The sequence below is a fragment of the Chelon labrosus genome, assembly GCF_963514085.1.
Source record: "Chelon labrosus genome assembly, chromosome: 15".
Classification (NCBI taxonomy): domain Eukaryota; kingdom Metazoa; phylum Chordata; class Actinopteri; order Mugiliformes; family Mugilidae; genus Chelon; species Chelon labrosus.
This window is the reverse complement of record NC_140348.1, coordinates 21,914,623-21,932,087: the sequence shown is the minus strand read 5'-3', so window position 1 is coordinate 21,932,087 and position 17,465 is coordinate 21,914,623. Positions and strand designations below refer to the sequence as shown.

The 17,465-nt window shown below is 41.9% G+C and overlaps 3 protein-coding genes across 3 annotated transcripts; 1 reads left to right on the top strand and 2 right to left on the bottom strand.

The window, feature by feature from the left end:
• Positions 1-416: 416 nt before the first annotated feature.
• On the bottom strand, positions 417-6,275 carry cacul1 (CDK2 associated cullin domain 1). Its single transcript, XM_084562180.1, has 8 exons — positions 5,667-6,275; positions 5,368-5,494; positions 3,690-3,792; positions 3,513-3,608; positions 3,277-3,379; positions 2,309-2,398; positions 2,075-2,213; positions 417-1,994 (listed from the first exon to the last, which is right to left on the bottom strand). The coding sequence occupies exons 1-8, from the start codon at positions 6,019-6,021 to the stop codon at positions 1,955-1,957; spliced, it is 1,053 nt and encodes a 350-aa protein (XP_084418306.1). The 5' UTR covers positions 6,022-6,275; the 3' UTR covers positions 417-1,954.
• Positions 6,276-7,314: 1,039 nt separating this feature from the next.
• sirt1 (sirtuin 1) lies at positions 7,315-13,207 on the bottom strand. The gene is made up of 9 exons (XM_084561917.1): positions 12,471-13,207; positions 11,989-12,111; positions 11,628-11,863; positions 11,376-11,528; positions 10,694-10,841; positions 10,513-10,592; positions 9,745-9,928; positions 9,086-9,637; positions 7,315-8,873 (listed from the first exon to the last, which is right to left on the bottom strand). The coding sequence occupies exons 1-9, from the start codon at positions 12,832-12,834 to the stop codon at positions 8,584-8,586; spliced, it is 2,130 nt and encodes a 709-aa protein (XP_084418043.1). The 5' UTR covers positions 12,835-13,207; the 3' UTR covers positions 7,315-8,583.
• A 144-nt stretch (positions 13,208-13,351) lies between these two features.
• dnajc12 (DnaJ (Hsp40) homolog, subfamily C, member 12) lies at positions 13,352-17,268 on the top strand. The gene is made up of 5 exons (XM_084561211.1): positions 13,352-13,687; positions 14,310-14,388; positions 14,656-14,795; positions 14,869-14,983; positions 16,001-17,268. Exons 1-5 carry the CDS (start codon positions 13,610-13,612, stop codon positions 16,081-16,083), a joined length of 495 nt encoding a protein of 164 aa, XP_084417337.1. The 5' UTR covers positions 13,352-13,609; the 3' UTR covers positions 16,084-17,268.
• Positions 17,269-17,465: the final 197 nt, after the last annotated feature.

Below are 17,465 nucleotides of genomic sequence, written 5' to 3'. Positions count from 1 at the left end.
GGAGCGGGCCCCTTCCTCTTCCAACATGACTGTGCACCAGTGCACAAAGCAAGGTCCATGACGACGTGGATGACAGAGTCTGGTGTGGATGAACTTGACTGGCCTGCACAGAGTCCTGACCTGAACCCGATAGAACACCTTTGGGATGAATTAGAGCGGAGACTGAGAGCCAGGCCTTCTCGACCAACATCAGTGTGTGACCTCACCAATGCGCTTTTGGAAGAATGGTCAAAAATTCCTATAAACACTCTCCTCAACCTTGTGGACAGTCTTCCCAGAAGAGTTGAAGCTGTAATAGCTGCAAAAGGTGGACCGACATCATATTGAATTCTATGAGTTAGGAATGGGATGGCACTTCAGTTCATAGAATGAGTAAAGGCAGGTGAGCGAATACTTTTGGTAATATAGTGTATTTGCCTGAGGTGCATGTAAATCTCTGACTTCAGATTCAAGGGTTAGGGTCAGTTGTATTGGTTTCGGAGACAACAACATATTTGCAACAGATTTCTGAAACAGCTTTTAAGCCAAGTGGAATTTTATTCACAGTTTTAACAGGGATGTTTTTCTTTTTTGTTTTTTTTTTTTGCAGCAAGTTAAAGAGATAGTACATCCAGTGTTTGGCATCAGCAATGATTCAGATTTTCCTTTACTTCATCAGGTTTATTATAATGCCTTCTTATTGACGTGATTTTAAAGTCTTGATCAACGGTAAACGGAATCCTGTCTGTGTCTCGTGTCCCATGATTAATAAAATTAGTATATCTGAAAGACGATGAGAACCACACAAGAAAACAAAAAAAATAATAAAAAAAAGCAGGACTGAACGTCTAATTACACTTAAAACAGCGTAAGACCTTCTATCCGATACGTCTACTCGAGTGATTAATTTAATAAAAATGCACCCGTGACAAAAGCTAGTGTACAGACAGTTACGCAAACTATTTACATCAAGAGCAGAGCGTACATGTTAGGAGCAACAAATGCACAAGTGCGCCAGATCGGGTTGACGTGTCTACAGTTAAGTGCCGATTCAGGCAAGTCGTAAAATCGGGAAAATCCTACAAATACTGTTCCTGTGGTCGTCTGAACTTTCTGGCACTCGGGTGTGATTTCCTGCACGGTAATCTCTGCTAATACTACACGCAAGGCTAAAAGGCTATGTTTAAAGGTAGAATTTGACCCAAGACTAATAAACACAAGAGTAAACATAAGCTCAAAACTGGTTAGTATAAAAAATTAAATGGCTCAGTGAGTTGGACAGCATACAAAATTAACAGTGTCAGCTTGAATCCGATGTGTTGCGTATAAAGGAAGGAAAAGAACTGCAATCCTCTTTGGCATAACTGGAAAATACAATCTGGTTTAACGACACAGTAAAGGCATCACGAAGAAGAGAATCGTAAGCTGAGGTCGAAGACTTAGTTCCCACTTCCTTTCGCACTTGTTTGTGTTGACTGCACACAGTACGTGAAGAAAGACAAAACAAAACAAAAGGGGTACGTGGTATTAACAAGTGGACAGTATTATTAGCAGCAATAGAAAGTCTCGACTAGACCAGCCTATCAAAATGACACTTCCACGTTAAAAGGTTAGGAATGAAATACTCGGCCTATCCCTCGTCAAGTTATCCAATCAAACGCTCCCCATGAAGGCACTCTTCAAGTGATCAGAACACGAAGAAATCCATCTCAGCCATTCCTGAAGCTGGATGCATTAGTCTGTGTGCTTTTTTTTTTTTGTATGTTTGTTTGTTTGTTTTTTTTATTTAGTGCAGTAGGATTAAGCTTTTGCTCAACGTCACGTTAGTTGTTCACAGTGTTTTCTGACCTCGAGTCGAGAGAGATGAAACTGACACATTGTTAACGTTGTACCTAGTCCGGTGAGAGAACTTGTGATAAAGATGTAGGAGGCACAGTAACAGTTGATAAGATTCTCGGCGACGCCGGTCCTGCTATCAGGAATCGTCGCTGGCTCGTTTGCGAGACTGGTCACCCCTGGAAGAGAAGACAAGCGCCGTGCATTTAAAGTTCTGATTTACTGATCTGTCTGAATCCAAGGCTTAAAGAAAACTGACCGTGGAAACCCGTTCATGGAGAGCTCCATCTGCAGCTTCTGGTCGCGAGCGGCGTAGTCAGACAGTAGAGACTCCACAGCGGGGGGGTTGATTTGGGGAATGAAGCCAGAGAAGAGAGATGGTGCCAGCTGGGCCCACTCTGAAAGAAGACCCCAGGAATCAGTTAATCACAAGAAGGTGAGCTAAAGTGTTTGCTTTTTTGTTTTATGTCAATCTTTCAAATATATAGGTCACCTGGCCGGAGGCTGTAGAGGCCCTTAACCACGCTGGCCATCGTCGACGGCTGCACTTGAAATGGCATGGCATGAGCTTTGATGAGAAGAGCTGAAAAGAACGAGTGGATCAGAAGTTATTTGTGACAGCCAGGAATAAAGTCAATAGTCAAACCACACCTTCCAGTGGACACATTGGGGACATTGTTGTAGTCAATGAGGCGCAATGAGCAGGAGGTGAAACGTTTTTGATCCTGTTTGAACTGTGCCACAAACTACTTCTCATTTTCAATTTAAAAGACACGAGCAAGGGCGGCACAGTGGCCGCACCTTCACGGCAAGAAGGTCCGGGGTTCGAATCCATGTCTCTCTGTGTTAGCTCTGCAATAGACTGGCGACCTGTCCAGGGTGTACCCTCACACCTGTTTCCACTGTACCGTTTTTTGGACAGAAGCCCTCTCTCTCTCTGGAAGATAAGATCAGTCTGCCTACGATGACTTGTGCTTTGCGTTTAATTTCAGTTTCGGTTAAACGAGCCACATATGTTCTGCTAACCTTGTTTTTACATAAGCAGCGCTGTGTTGTGGTTTTGGGTGGGGTTTTCTATTTATGTATCTCTTCCCTTTTTTGCTTCTAAAATTGCCTTCATGTGTTGTATGTTCTTGACAAAAAGAAAAACAAAGAAAGAAAGAAGTTGCAGTTTGGTGGCATACAAGACTAGATATATAATTAAAGACTGCATAACCAAAAGTTGGATAAGTGATGTCAGTATAACTAAACTGATAAACTAAAAATATGGTCTATGGACTTTGCTTCTCTATTGTCAATCATTCGTTTGGCCAAAATGAGAATGTTTTCTTTCTTTTTTTGTGATGTGAAGGTGACAGCTTTGTTACATATTCACAACTATCATGAGCAGAGTGCAAATTCTTTCCGAGTCACTGACATACGTCGAGCCGAGGGGGCGATAACATGAAGCAGCACACTCACGCATCAGTGTGTTCACATGTTTTTCTGCGACGTGATCGGCGAACAGCTTCATCAGATCCTCCCTTAAGTCTCTGTTGAGCTTTGACTCGATGTAGAACTTGTTCTGAAAAACATTAATAATGGGGAAAAATCAGTAAACCTGCACAGAATCAACCTAATACAAAGGTATACTTAAATTCTGCACTGTCAATATTTTATTAAAAAAAATAAATAAAAAATAACAGAATGATTCCTACCAAGTATATGAAGACAGGAACTATACATTGAAGAGAAGCTGTGTATTGTGTCAGTGCAACGTTGAAGTTCTCGATAAGGTTCTCAGGTGGGCTGGCCTGCAAGACATTCAAATAAAAGCGTTAACACTTTCCAAATGTGCCGCGTACGATAATTTCCACGCATTTGACTCTACTTACTTGTAGCTGTGTGGAAACCTGCTGCAGGTGACTTGTTATTTTTGACGTCAGATCACTGTAGAGCAGCTCAGAGTGCTGCTGGCAAACACACTTGTAGATGTAACTAGGGAAAACAAAGCGAAGGGAAAAAAGCCACTCAGTTCGAGTTTCACAATGCTGGATGCTCCGTGTTTGATGGAGACCACAGTCATGTCAGAATATCACATTTCTCTCTGTGGAGGCCTCCTTTTAAAACCTTCAGCATGTATTGACGTATGACTCATATTTCTATTAGACCAGGCCGTCGATGCTTTTGACTTTATGGACAGCTCAAACCCCCTCACTTTATAAATATTAGCACGCCACAATTACCTCTTTTCTCTCTTTTTCTCACTCCACAATAAAATGTCCATACAGCAGAACCGTCAACAAACCCGTTGAATACAGTAAAAAAAGAAGAGTCCGTTGCTAAACTAAATATCCCCAAACAATATTCAAGTGTTTGTGTTCCTAGTTTTAAAGTAGCTGCAAACTCTCTAGTTCTCAGTTTGTTTTATTTTGAAAGTGAATCAGTTTCTTCATTCTTTGCGTTGCTGAAGAACGGCACTTGACTGGGCTTCATCCACTGGGCTTCCAGCCACTGCATTTTGGACCGAGAGTAAAGATTTAAAACTCCCAGTCTTCTGGTTCTCCACTTGCACATCTTTGTTAACAGAACATCCTCTTTCCACATCAGCGTGTAAATAAGACAGTGTGAGGAAATCCATAGGACGCAAAGACACCCCACTATAAACATCCTGTTGCCAGACAGCACAGGACACCCTCAGAAGGGCCATGTCCATTCTCTGATGAGTCACGACTGTTTTTGAGGCACAATATTCGGTCATAATGTTACGCTTGATCGGCGTACGGTTGCTCTGTCAGCCCATGTGAAGGCATGCCACCACCTGCTGGTGTGGTTAGCGACTACACATTTCTGAAATCTGTTTTTCTTCACATCAGCTGCGGTGAGAGTGGGACACAAGCTAGAGAACAATCGAAGGGAAGCCACAAAGTTCACACGGCTCACTAACGAACAGGTGAGCGAGATGGGTCTGAAATGAAGAAATGCAACTACAAATGCATACATTTCCCCTCAAGAGCAATATCACTTGCACGTGAAATGAAAGTATAAGAGTATATAGAAGTAATTTATGTGCAAACTGCTATGTATGTTTGTTTTTATTCTGTGACTTTGTACGACACAGATTATAATGAGGACATATTTGTGGAGTGTTTTCTCCGGGTTACAACCTTAGACTGTATAAGTATAAATCTTTATACTGCCTATGGTTACAACTTCCACACTTCCACATCATAAGCAAGATCTTAATATGATCCCTGATCCCTAGCAGTAATCTGAGTTTCCAGCTTTGAACGTTAAGCTCATAAACATATTTCCAATGCATTTTTTTTTTTTTTTGCAATTTCTTTCACGCCCCAGTGGTTTTGAAGGACTTGGAAACCGCTTTAAAAAAGTTCCAGGTCTTGCAATATGTGTGTAAACCTTGAAAACAAGTCACAAATCAGTGCATTTTGGGAAAGCAATCTGAAATGACAAGCAATGGCAACTTTATGGAGGTCCTGGAGGCAACATAAATCACACAGTAGTAGTAGTTATATGTGTTTTTAGCATCAGTATTAACGTGTTTAGTCTCACCTGTATATCTGTGCATAAGAAACGGAGATGTGATCTGTGGGATTCTGAATCAGCAGTCGGTCAATTGCTTTCTCCAGGTTGGGCCAGTGGTTTTTCCGGTAGTCTTCTACTGCCATTGCATTCAGAACTGGGTGAAAAGGAGAAGGACAGCGGCTCAGGTCTTGTTGAACAGGCCGACGAGACTGTCTGCTATCAGGAGCATCTCTCTCTACACACACACCGGGGTAATATAACCAGAAGCCGAGCTTGCTGAGAAACCACAGGATGTCGGGCCCTAAACCCGCTTCAAGTGTACTTACGGAACTTGGAAGTAGAGTCGAGGGTGAATTTTCCCTCGACAGCGGCTGGCGGTGCCGTGCAGTCGGTCTCGCTGACTTCGCTGCTCTCGCTGCCCGTGTCCGAGTCCATGAGCTTTGACCGGCCGGTGCCACCGGACCGTAGCTTCCCCTGTCGAGTGCCCGGTTCTCCGCCCGGCACCGCTGGACCACAGAGGGGCTGCGGGACCGTCGTTACATCCGACAGTTGGCTGCTAAGATACGTGCGGACCTTGCTGCTGCTGCTGCTGCCGCTGCTGCCGCCGCCGCTGCCGCTCGCACAATAGTTGTGATTATGGTCGTCCTTTACGTCCAAACTGTCATCCTCCATGGCCTCCATTTTAACAATCGGTCCCGTGAGCCGAAGCCTGGCGTCGCTAGATAAACATTTCGATTAGGAATAAAAGGCAACTGTCAGACGTCTTCGGCGGTGGTGTTCATCTCCTCCTGCTGTTGTTAACTGAGTTTGATTTTACGACACGTCGTATCACAGGACAGCTGAGGGAAAACTGGGAAATGTAGTTCCAAGGATTTTGACTAAATAAACACCCCAACGCCTTGGTTATGTGAATATTTTTCAGCTGGACAGTCTACCTACACACTAAATATAATAAACCGAGTGATTAGAGATACTCTAACATGACATTACAGCTTTATTTTCAGGATAAATCTTATTACGCATGCGCAGCAGACGCTCATCAACTGTATTGTTATTAGATTTTTAATTTTGCGTCAATTAACCTCGAATCCTGACACTTCTTTTTTTCCATGCACACACTTTCTCATAATATAAAATGCTGATATAAAGATTTAAAGATATAAAATGCGACTGACTTTAATTACACGCTTTACAGCTACTTGTTTACGTTTCAATGTTTAATTGTAAATTATTTCAAAGCTTATGAAATAACCTTTTTTTTTCTGTGGGGCAAGTTTACATACATTAGTCCTGTGGTGTCCGGCAACAGAATATCGGCCTTTTTGGGTCCTATGGGTTGGGGGTCCTAAAGCATTTTTCGTGTGTGTGCCTGTGTCAGGCTGCATCCTGCTGGGGGTGGCTGCTGTCATCAAGGAGTTTCATTGCTATAAGGTGGGGGGGCCCAGTCTGGTCTAGGTGGGTGGTACATGTCTAAGTAACATGCATGAGAATGAATGCCAGAAGTTTCCCAGGTGAACATTGTATTGTCACAACAAGATGGTCACTGCTTTTTACTTCCCCTGTCAGTGGTTTTAATGTTGTGGCTGATCAGTGTATATGTATATCTTTTCATGACTAATTAACATACAGAGTGGAGAAAAAAAAAAAATCAATGAACGCTCCTTAAATCGCGTTAAAAACTTTAACCAATCAGGTTGTTTTTGACTGTCTTGCCAGACACAGCTTCAGTGAAGGGTGGATCTTTCCTCTCTTAAAATGTACATGAATTTCAATTGGAAAATGTTTTTATTTTTTAACTGTGGATCTTCTCTTACCTCACTCGAAGAAAGAGGCGAAGAGTCGACTCGCACCAGGTACTAATAATGCTCGTATGATGATTGAGGAACCGGCGAGGAGAGCTCAGAGGCACCAGGTGGCGCTAAATCCCCACCTGCACCTGCAATACTACGTATATACGTATATTGATGTGTTTGCAGTAGCACAAATAACTGAGTGGTCAGTGATTTTCATTCTTTTTTCTTTTTTTACTGAGAATCCCAGGAGAGATAACAACTATAATAATAATAATAATAATAATAATAATGTAAAAATTTCTCATTTCCTTAAACCGTAAACAAAACATCACCTTGTAAATGGCATGTGAATTACGTCGGTGTAGAAAAGTATCTGGCACATCGCTCAAACACGTCTACACGTCAACACTTTATCTTTACAGGCAGCGGAACCCTTTATCGTCTATGAAAGGTGACATGGGCAACAAAAACTGGTTTTTATAATAAGGAAGAAAAAAAAAAAAGTGCCATTTTTTCAATGTGAATATATTCCTAAGGCTTAATATTACAACTCAGTATAACTTTGTACAGATATAAACCATCGTCTACCCTTTGATGAGTATGTCTCACATCAGAGTACAAAAATAAGAGGCTTGACCGTAAAAAGTAGCTGCCACATGTCAGAAGGAACACCTTGTAGTTTTTTTTTCCAAGATCTAAATGACAGGTTAAACATACAGAGCTTATGACAACGAAGGAGCGTGTTGATCAAGTGTTCTTTGGTCTAAAATTAAAGAGTACTGTTTCTTTCCCACGCCTGATCTTCACAAGAAGGCGCAACTGAACTTTCTACATCGCATTATCAGACAATGCGTTCAAGTAAACCATCTGAAGATGTATGTATGTGTCTGAAACTCATAGTACCTATTTATCAAAGCAGTAGGCTTTCATATTTACTTGTTTCCCCAGCGGTAACATGAATCAACTCTAAAAGCACATCATTAGACCACAGTTGACGTCACACTATGGACCGAGATAGAACATTTGAAATCTTTACTTGTGTTGACTGCAACTGGAGAATTAAAGCTTAATCTAGTGTTGCGTTCGTAGTGCGCCACAGTAGACGAGAGCAACAGCTACATTTCTGAAAACGTGAATGCAAAATGAGATGAAAACATGGGAAGAAGCCTTTAAGAAGGAAGGGGAAAACGAAAAACATCTACTGCGTTCTATTTAGTAAATAGTTTACAATATGTAGTTTCAGACACAATGCGTGTGACCAAACTGGGCACAGAAAGAAAAAAGGGGAGGGGCAAAATAAACCTGCTGCATACTCACACAAAGTTGTCACGCAATTTCAACTTTATGAAAATAATAGTAAGGATGATGAGTCAAAAATATATGAAACATATATATATATATATATATAAAAAAAAGACAATTAGTGCTTTGTCGGCTGGGTAATTTACATTTAAAGGTGTGTGGTGCTCTGAGTCTTTTCAGAAGTTTTGTCCATCTGCACACTTGACGTGGCCTCAATGGCTAAAGTGTGTTGTATCGTGTCTCTGAGGCATGTGCCTCCATTGGCGGCTGGTTCGCCAGCGTCCTCCGGCTCGCTGTCGTCTTCCACCCCTTCGCCGCTGCATTCCGACTCCTCGCTGTCACTCGCGCAGGAGCTCGACGTCTCGTCTTCGGACTCAGAATAAACCTCAGCCCCGTGGAAGATATAGTGATTTGGTGCTTGGAACAGGTACTGGCCCGCTGTGGAGAGCAACAGAGGAATCCATCAAACCGGTGTTGTGTGTCTGTGTATGCATATCTATGGGCTCTGGATGAGATGTACTTGCATGAAAAGAGATTTTATTTTTTTTTTTTTTAAATCTAAAGTTTAGTCAGGGGATGCGTTACCACATGTGAAACGCCTCAAAAATAATGAAGGAGCACTGTTCTCCTTACCACTGTCTAAAGCTTACCCTCAAGACGTTTGCTGATTGGACTTCTGTTGATTCGACTCATCCAGCATCGTCTACGAAATTCAAGGTTGGAGGTTTGGCTCTTTAGTTCAGCTGCCTCCTCTTTTGGTGCGTCCTCAACTGGTAACGCTGCAGATTCGCCCGTCTCCTCACTTGGACACTGAGCATTTGGACAAGGCTCTAGAGGTGTAACATTGTTATCAGCAGTCTCTGTGACATTCAGACTTTCCGTCTCCTCTGAAGGCGTGTTTACTGAGTCCGTGCTGTGCTGCTGCTGCTGCTGCTGCTGCTCCTCCTCCTCCTCCTCCTGAGCCGCGTCGCTGGAAGCAGGCAAGGCCTCACTTGGTGGCTGTTCTGGTAACCGCGGGGGTTTCTCCGTGATCTCATTGAGTCTTACAGTGTTGTAGCAGAGCTGCTCAAAGTCTCCACCCAGTCGATGGCAGAGCTCGTTGACGATGACGTCACAGTCCCCGAGCAGCTCCACGTCAAAGTTGAGGTGAGGCAGCTGCTCCCTATTGATCAGAACCTGAGGCACTTCATGGGGAATGGAGTCTGGATGAAGACACAACAGAAAATAAATAAAAATACAATAAAATACTGCATCACTGGACTTCAAAAACACTTGTTACTTCACGTACAGACAACAGAAACACACATACTTGGGATGAGGGCAACTGGTCGGACTTTAAGCGAAGAGCCAATGACAATCAAGAGGTCCACCTCGTCTTTGTCCTGCTTCATTGCTCTGTGGAACATTTCTGGAAGGTTCTCTCCGAAGAAGACGATGTCAGGTTTCATGATTGCCAGGGGAATATCTGGACACCGCGGACAGTGGGGGACAACCTGCAGGATGAATTTACTTTATTATCATTATAACATAATACAATCTTAAAGGAAAGGCATGCCACACTTATTTCAAACAGCAGGGGTTATAGGGAGCTGTACCATCTTGATTCTGTTGGAGCTGAAAAGCCCATGTTAGATTTGAAAATGTGTTCATCGTGACATTTAAGAAGATATCTACTTCAACTACTGCTGCAAACCCAATATAATAAATACAGACAGACTTTTACGTTAGATAAGTAAATCCGCTACGAGCATTATTTGCAGTGTGCCAACTAGGACCACTCGTCCAAAAATCACAGATATTGACTGATGTTTATAATCACAAGGTTTTAGCTCCTGTATAGACTTCCAACAGAAAATGTACACCAGTGAATCTCTTTGCGCTTTGCAGCTTTCTTCACCGGAGGCGACTTGTTAAGATGGATTTTTCATGCAAATATCACGTTAGCGATACTGGACAAGAAAGTCTGTTGTATCAGATCATTTACATTCTAATTAAATGGGCTCATGACTATGATGAAGTAATATCCAGTGGTGCGTGTAAATATCTCCTCCTGGATCTGTGTGGAATGAATAAATACCTGGTTAAAGATGTCTTCCCTCACCGCCTCACAATCCACTTTGTGTTTACAGACGAGACAGGATGCAGTAGCAAACGACCCTGAAATAAAATGGACATCGATGACTTATCACCACCACCACCACCACCACCAAGGACAAGTCCTGCATAATCGAGAGCCATATATTAGCCGCATCACTCACCATGACACTGGATAATCCGCTGAACTCCGGCCACTTGTTCTAACGTGTCGATGTTTTGTGTGTAATTGCGCAGCAGCTTCCCCTGCTTATCCAGCATAGATATAAATCTGTGGCACGGGGAAGGTTGGAACTGACCAGGGTAGATCTCCTGCAACACAGAGGATTGATTCATTCATAAAAGTTATTGTGCCATAATCATGTATTTCAAAACTTTCTCCACTAGCTTCTCTGGAAATCTTTTTTCAATATCTTTATGAATACACAAACACAGGTGTGACATTTTAATGCAAAATGTATACAAATGCAAACGTATACAAAACAGCCCAATAGTCACGTCCTGCTTGCTCACATCCTACAGTGACTGCAAGTGGATTTGTTGAAGCTTCTGCAGAAACATCTTTCGAGAACTTATAACTAGTTGTGAATAATCTCTTACAAAGGTGCCTTTTCTGCACTTCAGTTATACCTTATGAGTTTTTTTTTATTTAATGTGAAATTAAGGTATAGGTACATTGCGTAAAGGATTAAGACTGTCACTGTAAGACGATTAATGAATGTGCAGATCAACGTGCATGACACCTTGTAGTAGAAAACAAAGATTTAAACGAGTATTCAACTCAGTTTCTGCTTATTGGCAAGTGTGTACAAAATGCACAACATCCAACAGACATAATAAACAAACCTTTGCAAACTTGAAAAAGGGTCTGGGGTCCCGTCTGAAGTACTCAATGTCAAACATAGCTTGAGGATCTGGAAGATCTGGAAAATCTACAGCGAGCCGTGCATAAATTCCATCCCTGGACCGAAAATCTGGTATTCCGCATGAAACCGAAACCTACAAAAAAACAAAAAAAGACACATAAGCTTTCTGGTTTACCTGGAAGAAAGCTGGCACTGCATTTTAGATTAACCCATTTAAGTTATAAACGCATACCCCAGCACCAGTCAGCACAAGGATCCTTTTGCTTTCATGGAGTAGCCTGACCACGTCTTCTAAGGTGTTTATGTCCTTCCGCTTCTTCCTTTTCGGAGGTTCTGAGATGTTGATGATGATCTGCCACAATGTCATGTCGTCCAAATCTGGCGGGAGCACCGTCTCGGGCAGCAAGTCCCTCAGAATGGCCCTGGGATCGGTCTCCCTGATGTGTTGCTGGATGAAACTGTAGGAACCTGGGCGAGAACACAACAACTCAGCGTGATGACTTCCCAAAATGAGCATGGCTGCGCCTCTGCCTGGTGTCTATATGTGGGTAGCTACGGCTGCAGGGGTTTCTGGGGGCTGCTCAAATTCTCACCTATTTGCGGCTGCGGGGTCCAGTCGCTGGAGCTTGCATGTGAGGATCTGTCATCGTCCTCGTTGTTGTGGTCCGGTGTGACAGCCAGACCGTTGGAGGGAAGATCATCGTGTCCAAGAAAACCTGTGCAGCACATATAAGTAAGAAGGATGTGTCGCTGTAGCCCCTATCAAACTCAGTGTAAAAAGAGACAAGCTAATAAATGCTACGCTGCTATTAAAGTTTGGAGGCGTTCAGGCTCATTTGACAAATCAGTTTTCTCTTTTCTTTCAGCTTTAAATAAACTAAAAGTTGTCGTCTTTAGAAAGTGCACGCCACTAAACACCCACACATTGTTATTAGAGTTAATGTTAGCCCACACACTAACTTGTTTCACGTTATGAAAGCTAGCTCGCCGGTTAAGTTGGTAAAACAAAACAGAGCCCCACTTTAAGTCTCGCAAATACTTAAAGCTTCAGTTAAACGTCCGTCTCTTTTCATACCTGCGCCCTCCTCCTCCTCCTCCTCCTCCTCAGTGGCACCAAAGACGGAGCTGTCCTCTAGCGTCCCGACTGGTTTGCGGGGCTCGGAGACCAACAGTCCCAGTCCATTGTTGTCTCCGCCTAGCGCCGCTGGGGCCTGTTCTACCGCCATCACCGGCTTCGCTTCCTTCTCCGCTGGCTGCGCACAATTCACCGCCGCCTCCCGGCTCTCCGTGGCCGCGGAGACGCACGAGAACGGGTCTGCTTCGGCGACTCTGAACCCATAGTTGCTCACCGGACTGATTTTCGACCTTTTCGCGGCCGGTTCGTCCATACCGGAGGCTCCCGAAAAGGCCGTTCCGAGACTGTTCTCTCCGTCCGCCATCTTCAGCCCGCAGAGCCGCTGAGCAGATCCTTCCTCTCGGACAGCTGGCTCATTAGCATAGAGCACGTGACTCGCCCCGCACCAATAGCAACGGCTGGAACGTCCCCCCGTTTTACGTCAGTGTCATAAAACCATAACAAAATATTGCTGCGTTCAAACGCTGTCAGACAAAAACGGAGCTCAGGTGAGCGCTGGTAAACGTGCAGACAGAGATATAAATAAAACGCAGACGTCAAATGTTGCGATAATATAGATATTATAGCGTCAATAAAATGTTTTATAACGTCTGAATTAGTCGTAAACGTTGAATTGTAACTAATACACTAATTACAAATATACATTTTTCCTTTTTTTCCCCCTCACGAATTCTAATCACATGGCACAAAGCCTTGATAGAAAGCAGATAATTTTGTCATAATGTTTCTAATTTCTAAATAGTATGTTTTGCCTTTTGATAAATATTACACCATGAATGGGCGGGTTTTGTGCGGAGTGGGGAATTTACCAAAAACACTTGAACGCAGCATACGTCATTTGATGAAAAGGGTCGGCTGAATTTTCCCAACAACTCATGAGAGATATTCCCTCAAACTATTTGCCCGTCTCTTTCTGAACAAAACACGGGAACGATAAACTGTGGGGATCCAGTCTGTCGGTGAGTGACCCACGGCAGCAGCAGCAGCGAGGGAGAGCCCACCTGCGACCCTTGAACTCATCAGCTGTGATCTGGTCTGATCTGATCCGCTAAAAACACGCGTTTCTGCTGCGGATTCTCATGGAGGCTGTTTTGAGCTGCAAACCAGAGGACTTGGAGGATTACTACGGGTTGTTAGGGTGTGATGAACTGTCATCGGTAAGTTCTGACCGCTGGGCTTTAGGCTCAGACTATTTACTGGGTGACACAATGGCTGTCTAGATCTGTAAGACAAAATACACCGATTTAAGAGTTGAAAAGTGGAAGATTTTTTTTTTTTTTTAAATGCCTGTCAGCAATCAGCAAAATATGCGCGGTCAAACCAAAGAATTCACTATTTGTGTCTTCTTCAGAGGAGTCTGAACCAACAGAGACCTGTTGATGCCTCTCCGACCTAGTCGTGCGTCATCCAGTGTGAGAATATATTCTCTCAGGTGGTGCTACAGCATTTTACTCAGTGATTTATTCGCGTTGGTTGTAACCAGTAAAAAAAAACATGATTCTGTGAAGTCTGGAGAGTGCATCATCTCGTCAACACATTTGCACATGCGTTTTTCACGATAATTACCCCTCAGGCTAAAAATAACACCATCTACAATCAGACTAATGCAGCTGGAGGGGCTCAAACACACTTCATTTACAATACAAGACAGAGTTGAACTGATTTGTTTCAGGGAATATTATGTGTATGTAAGAATTTAATTTGATTATTCAATTCATGATCACAAAACCTTTAATTTGAAATATTTCAAAAGTACAATAAATTGTGTTCTTCTTGCAGACCGAACAGATAATCAACGAGTACAAGATCCGAGCCTTGGCGTGTCATCCAGACAAACACCTAGACAGCCCTAGAGCTGGTATGTGAAAATCCTTTCAAGGACTGATTTCATCTTTGTGTGATGCAAAAGTAAAAGTTAAATCACCTTTTTGTTTTTATTGGCTTTTTGCTCACGCGCCGCTTACTTATTCCACAAATGCTTGATGTCCCTTTCTGATGTCTTGACTTCAAAGCAAATTATGTAAATTGGGAGCTGCTTATGATTGCATACAAAGAAGAGATTATTTATTTGTCCTTATTCTGTATGCATAATATTCCATGTTTCAGTTTTCTCTCTTTTTGACAGTGGCAGATTTCCAAAAGCTGCAGGAAGCTAAAGAAGTTTTATGCAATGAAACCAAAAGGAAAAACTATGACCACTGGAAAAGAAGCGGCGTCACCATTCCCTTTCATGACTGGCAAGCCTTGAATGATTCAGTAAAAACTGTGAGTGATGTCTTTACTTTTATGTATTCAAGATACTATGCAATCTTTGCAACATAAAATTATCTGTTTGCAGTCGATGCACTGGGCTGTGAGAAATAAGAAGGAACCGATGCTGGAGGCCTGCGAACCAGAAGGGCAAGTCACCTCACAAGCACAGGAGCTTCACTGTGAGCAGGAAGCACCGGAGAGTAAGTGAATTGTAATATTTTAATATAAGATTCTCGTCATTTGCAATATGCAACAAAACAACTCAGGAAGTAGCCAGCGCAGGCACAAAAATACTGGTTTTCAACAGTTCTATTACCCCTGTTTCTATAACTTGAGAAATCAGAAATTTGAATTTAAACTCTATGACAGGCACTTAATAATCAACAGGAGCCCTACAGGAAAACTCAGGCTGCTCAAGAGCCCCTCAAGTGTGACATTAACATCAGAGAATATTGAAATATTGAATAATAAAGACAAGCTGCACGCCCACACAGTTTTAAATGAAGTGTTAGATTTTGCACTTCAAAGCTACCACTTTAAATCTATTGATAACTTGACAAGACGTCCAGAAAAGCCAGACAGCGTTTCTGTTGTTTTGCAGGTTCGATTGAATTTCATTTGTGAGGTTTATCGTTTTGAAAGATAATTTACAGCTTTGAGTCCCAGTAGTGATCTACTGTTTTACTTCAGGTTTTTAGCATCAGACCACAGGGCTGCAGTGGTTAACTGAGTCTGTCTGGGAAATTCACTGTCTCTGCCTTTTCTTTTACCAACTTCTCATTAAATACTTATGATAAATTCACCCAAAAAGCGCTGAAAAGGAATTAACAAATGTCCAAAGATAGAAGGCAGTCATCACCTCGATGACAAATACTTATCACGGTATCGCAGTAAAAGCTTCTGTGTGGTTGTACAGAATCATTTGGGCAAGAACACATGGGCTGAGATCAAACCTGTTGTGTGTTTGGTGAATAAAATCTGATTCTGGATGCTTTTGTATGATCTTGTAATTATGACTCGATCAACTCTGCATTACACATTTTCTAGTACATTGTTAATTTTGTAGTACATCTAGTGTATTATTATTGCATCATCATTTAAATCATGTTTCATGTTGTTTTTATTTATAGTTCTCTTTTACAGTATGCAAATATATCTGTTTTTCATGCAGAATTAAACCTTTCAGGATTAACTAACTTTTTATCATCACTGCTCAGGTGATTACTGCCATCGACGTTTCCGCTGGGCTGCTGACTCTCCATCTAGTCTGCTGCAGAAGTTTAGAAATTATGAAATATAAGCATATTATGTGTTTAATTTTGTTTAAGTGTTAACTGTATTCACTTGAGATTCTGTTAAGTGTAGTGTATTTTGTCACGTCTGTCTGTGTCTCACTAAATGTCTTGATAAAGTGGAAATTGTGACATGTTGTAAAATGTGTCTTTTGCAAGTGTGACGCCTGTAACTAATATAAGACCATTGCATGTTAGATTATCATGTCTTTACGCTTGCTCAGTGGTCATTATGTTCACTAACACCTGATATTGGAGTATCTTTAATGCTGTAATGTATTTTTGTGTTATTCCGCGTTCATTATTTAGTTTATGTGCAATATTTAACAACTTTAACAGAGGCCAAACTAATTCCTTCATTACATCTGTCAGTGAGTTTTGTTTTTACTGTTGTGCCACTGACCCTTTATTGCACTGGTGAGACGGGGTTGATAAGTAATACACGGATACTGCATTTTATTTTGTAGAAATTACACACTATTACTACATATAATGGTACATTTTAGTCAACACAATAACAGATGTGAAATGGAGACAGGAATTCAGATCTTAGCGGTGTAACTGAGCTCACTAGATTAATTACAAGTGCAGTGATTGGTATTGTTGAGGTAGTACCATAGCTTTCTGTAAGGTTTCTGAAGACTCCTGTGATAAAAACAGTCTTATGCACCTTGAAATCAATTTCCTTGCCGCCGGCTTTTTAAAGCTACAAAACTACTGGAATTTTAACTATTGTCTACGTCAGATTAATAACAATCAAATGAGATAACATAAGATAAGTTAGGGTGTTGTGTTGTGGAATGATCTTCCCAAGGGAATCAGGTCAGCTGACGGTGATCTCTTATGAATCTCTACTTAAAACATACTTTTACCAGAGAGCCTTTCCAAGTTGAAATTGAGATTTTAATTAAGATTTAAATTGTATCGTTGTGTATTTTATTGATTTATGTGCCTGTTTTTTTAATTGCAAATTGTTATGCCTTTGTAATGTTGCTTTAGAAACTGCTAATTAAATACTAGAGAAGTCGTACGTAAAGACTTCAACATGCGCACGAGGAAATTAAAGACATGTAAACATGAGTGAGTTATTGCACAGATGTTACAGATGTTACGGTTGCGCTGGGATCGTGCAAAGTACAAGGTACCGTGCAGAAAGATTCTTCATAAAATTATGAATAAATATAAATAAATACAGATGTAGTTCTCTGTTCATTTTTGGTTCAAAAAGACACGTAATAATAATCACATTCAAGTAAGCTGAGTTGGTGTGCAGCCTGTCAGGGACGTTTCTCTGTCTTCGCCGCGAAGTGTCGCTGTGGTGCCCTGTGACGTCACGTTTGTACATGTTATAATGCCGATGAGCTCGAGTCTTTCTCGCCGGGTGCGGTGG

Coding starts and splice junctions, on each gene's coding strand:
- dnajc12 (XM_084561211.1), top strand. CDS start 13,610: ATGGAGGCTGTTTTGAGCTGCAAACCAGAGGACTTGGAGGATTACTAC. Junction 13,688..14,309: donor GGTGTGATGAACTGTCATCG/GTAAGTTCTGAC, acceptor TTCTTCTTGCAG/ACCGAACAGATAATCAACGA. Junction 14,389..14,655: donor CCTAGACAGCCCTAGAGCTG/GTATGTGAAAAT, acceptor TCTTTTTGACAG/TGGCAGATTTCCAAAAGCTG.
- cacul1 (XM_084562180.1), bottom strand. CDS start 6,021: ATGGAGGCCATGGAGGATGACAGTTTGGACGTAAAGGACGACCATAAT. Junction 5,495..5,666: donor CGACTCTACTTCCAAGTTCC/GTAAGTACACTT, acceptor CTTTTCACCCAG/TTCTGAATGCAATGGCAGTA. Junction 3,793..5,367: donor TCTTATGCACAGATATACAG/GTGAGACTAAAC, acceptor TGTTTTCCCTAG/TTACATCTACAAGTGTGTTT.
- sirt1 (XM_084561917.1), bottom strand. CDS start 12,834: ATGGCGGACGGAGAGAACAGTCTCGGAACGGCCTTTTCGGGAGCCTCC. Junction 12,112..12,470: donor GGAGGAGGAGGAGGGCGCAG/GTATGAAAAGAG, acceptor TGTGCTGCACAG/GTTTTCTTGGACACGATGAT. Junction 10,842..11,375: donor CCTTTTTCAAGTTTGCAAAG/GTTTGTTTATTA, acceptor TCTGTGTTGCAG/GAGATCTACCCTGGTCAGTT.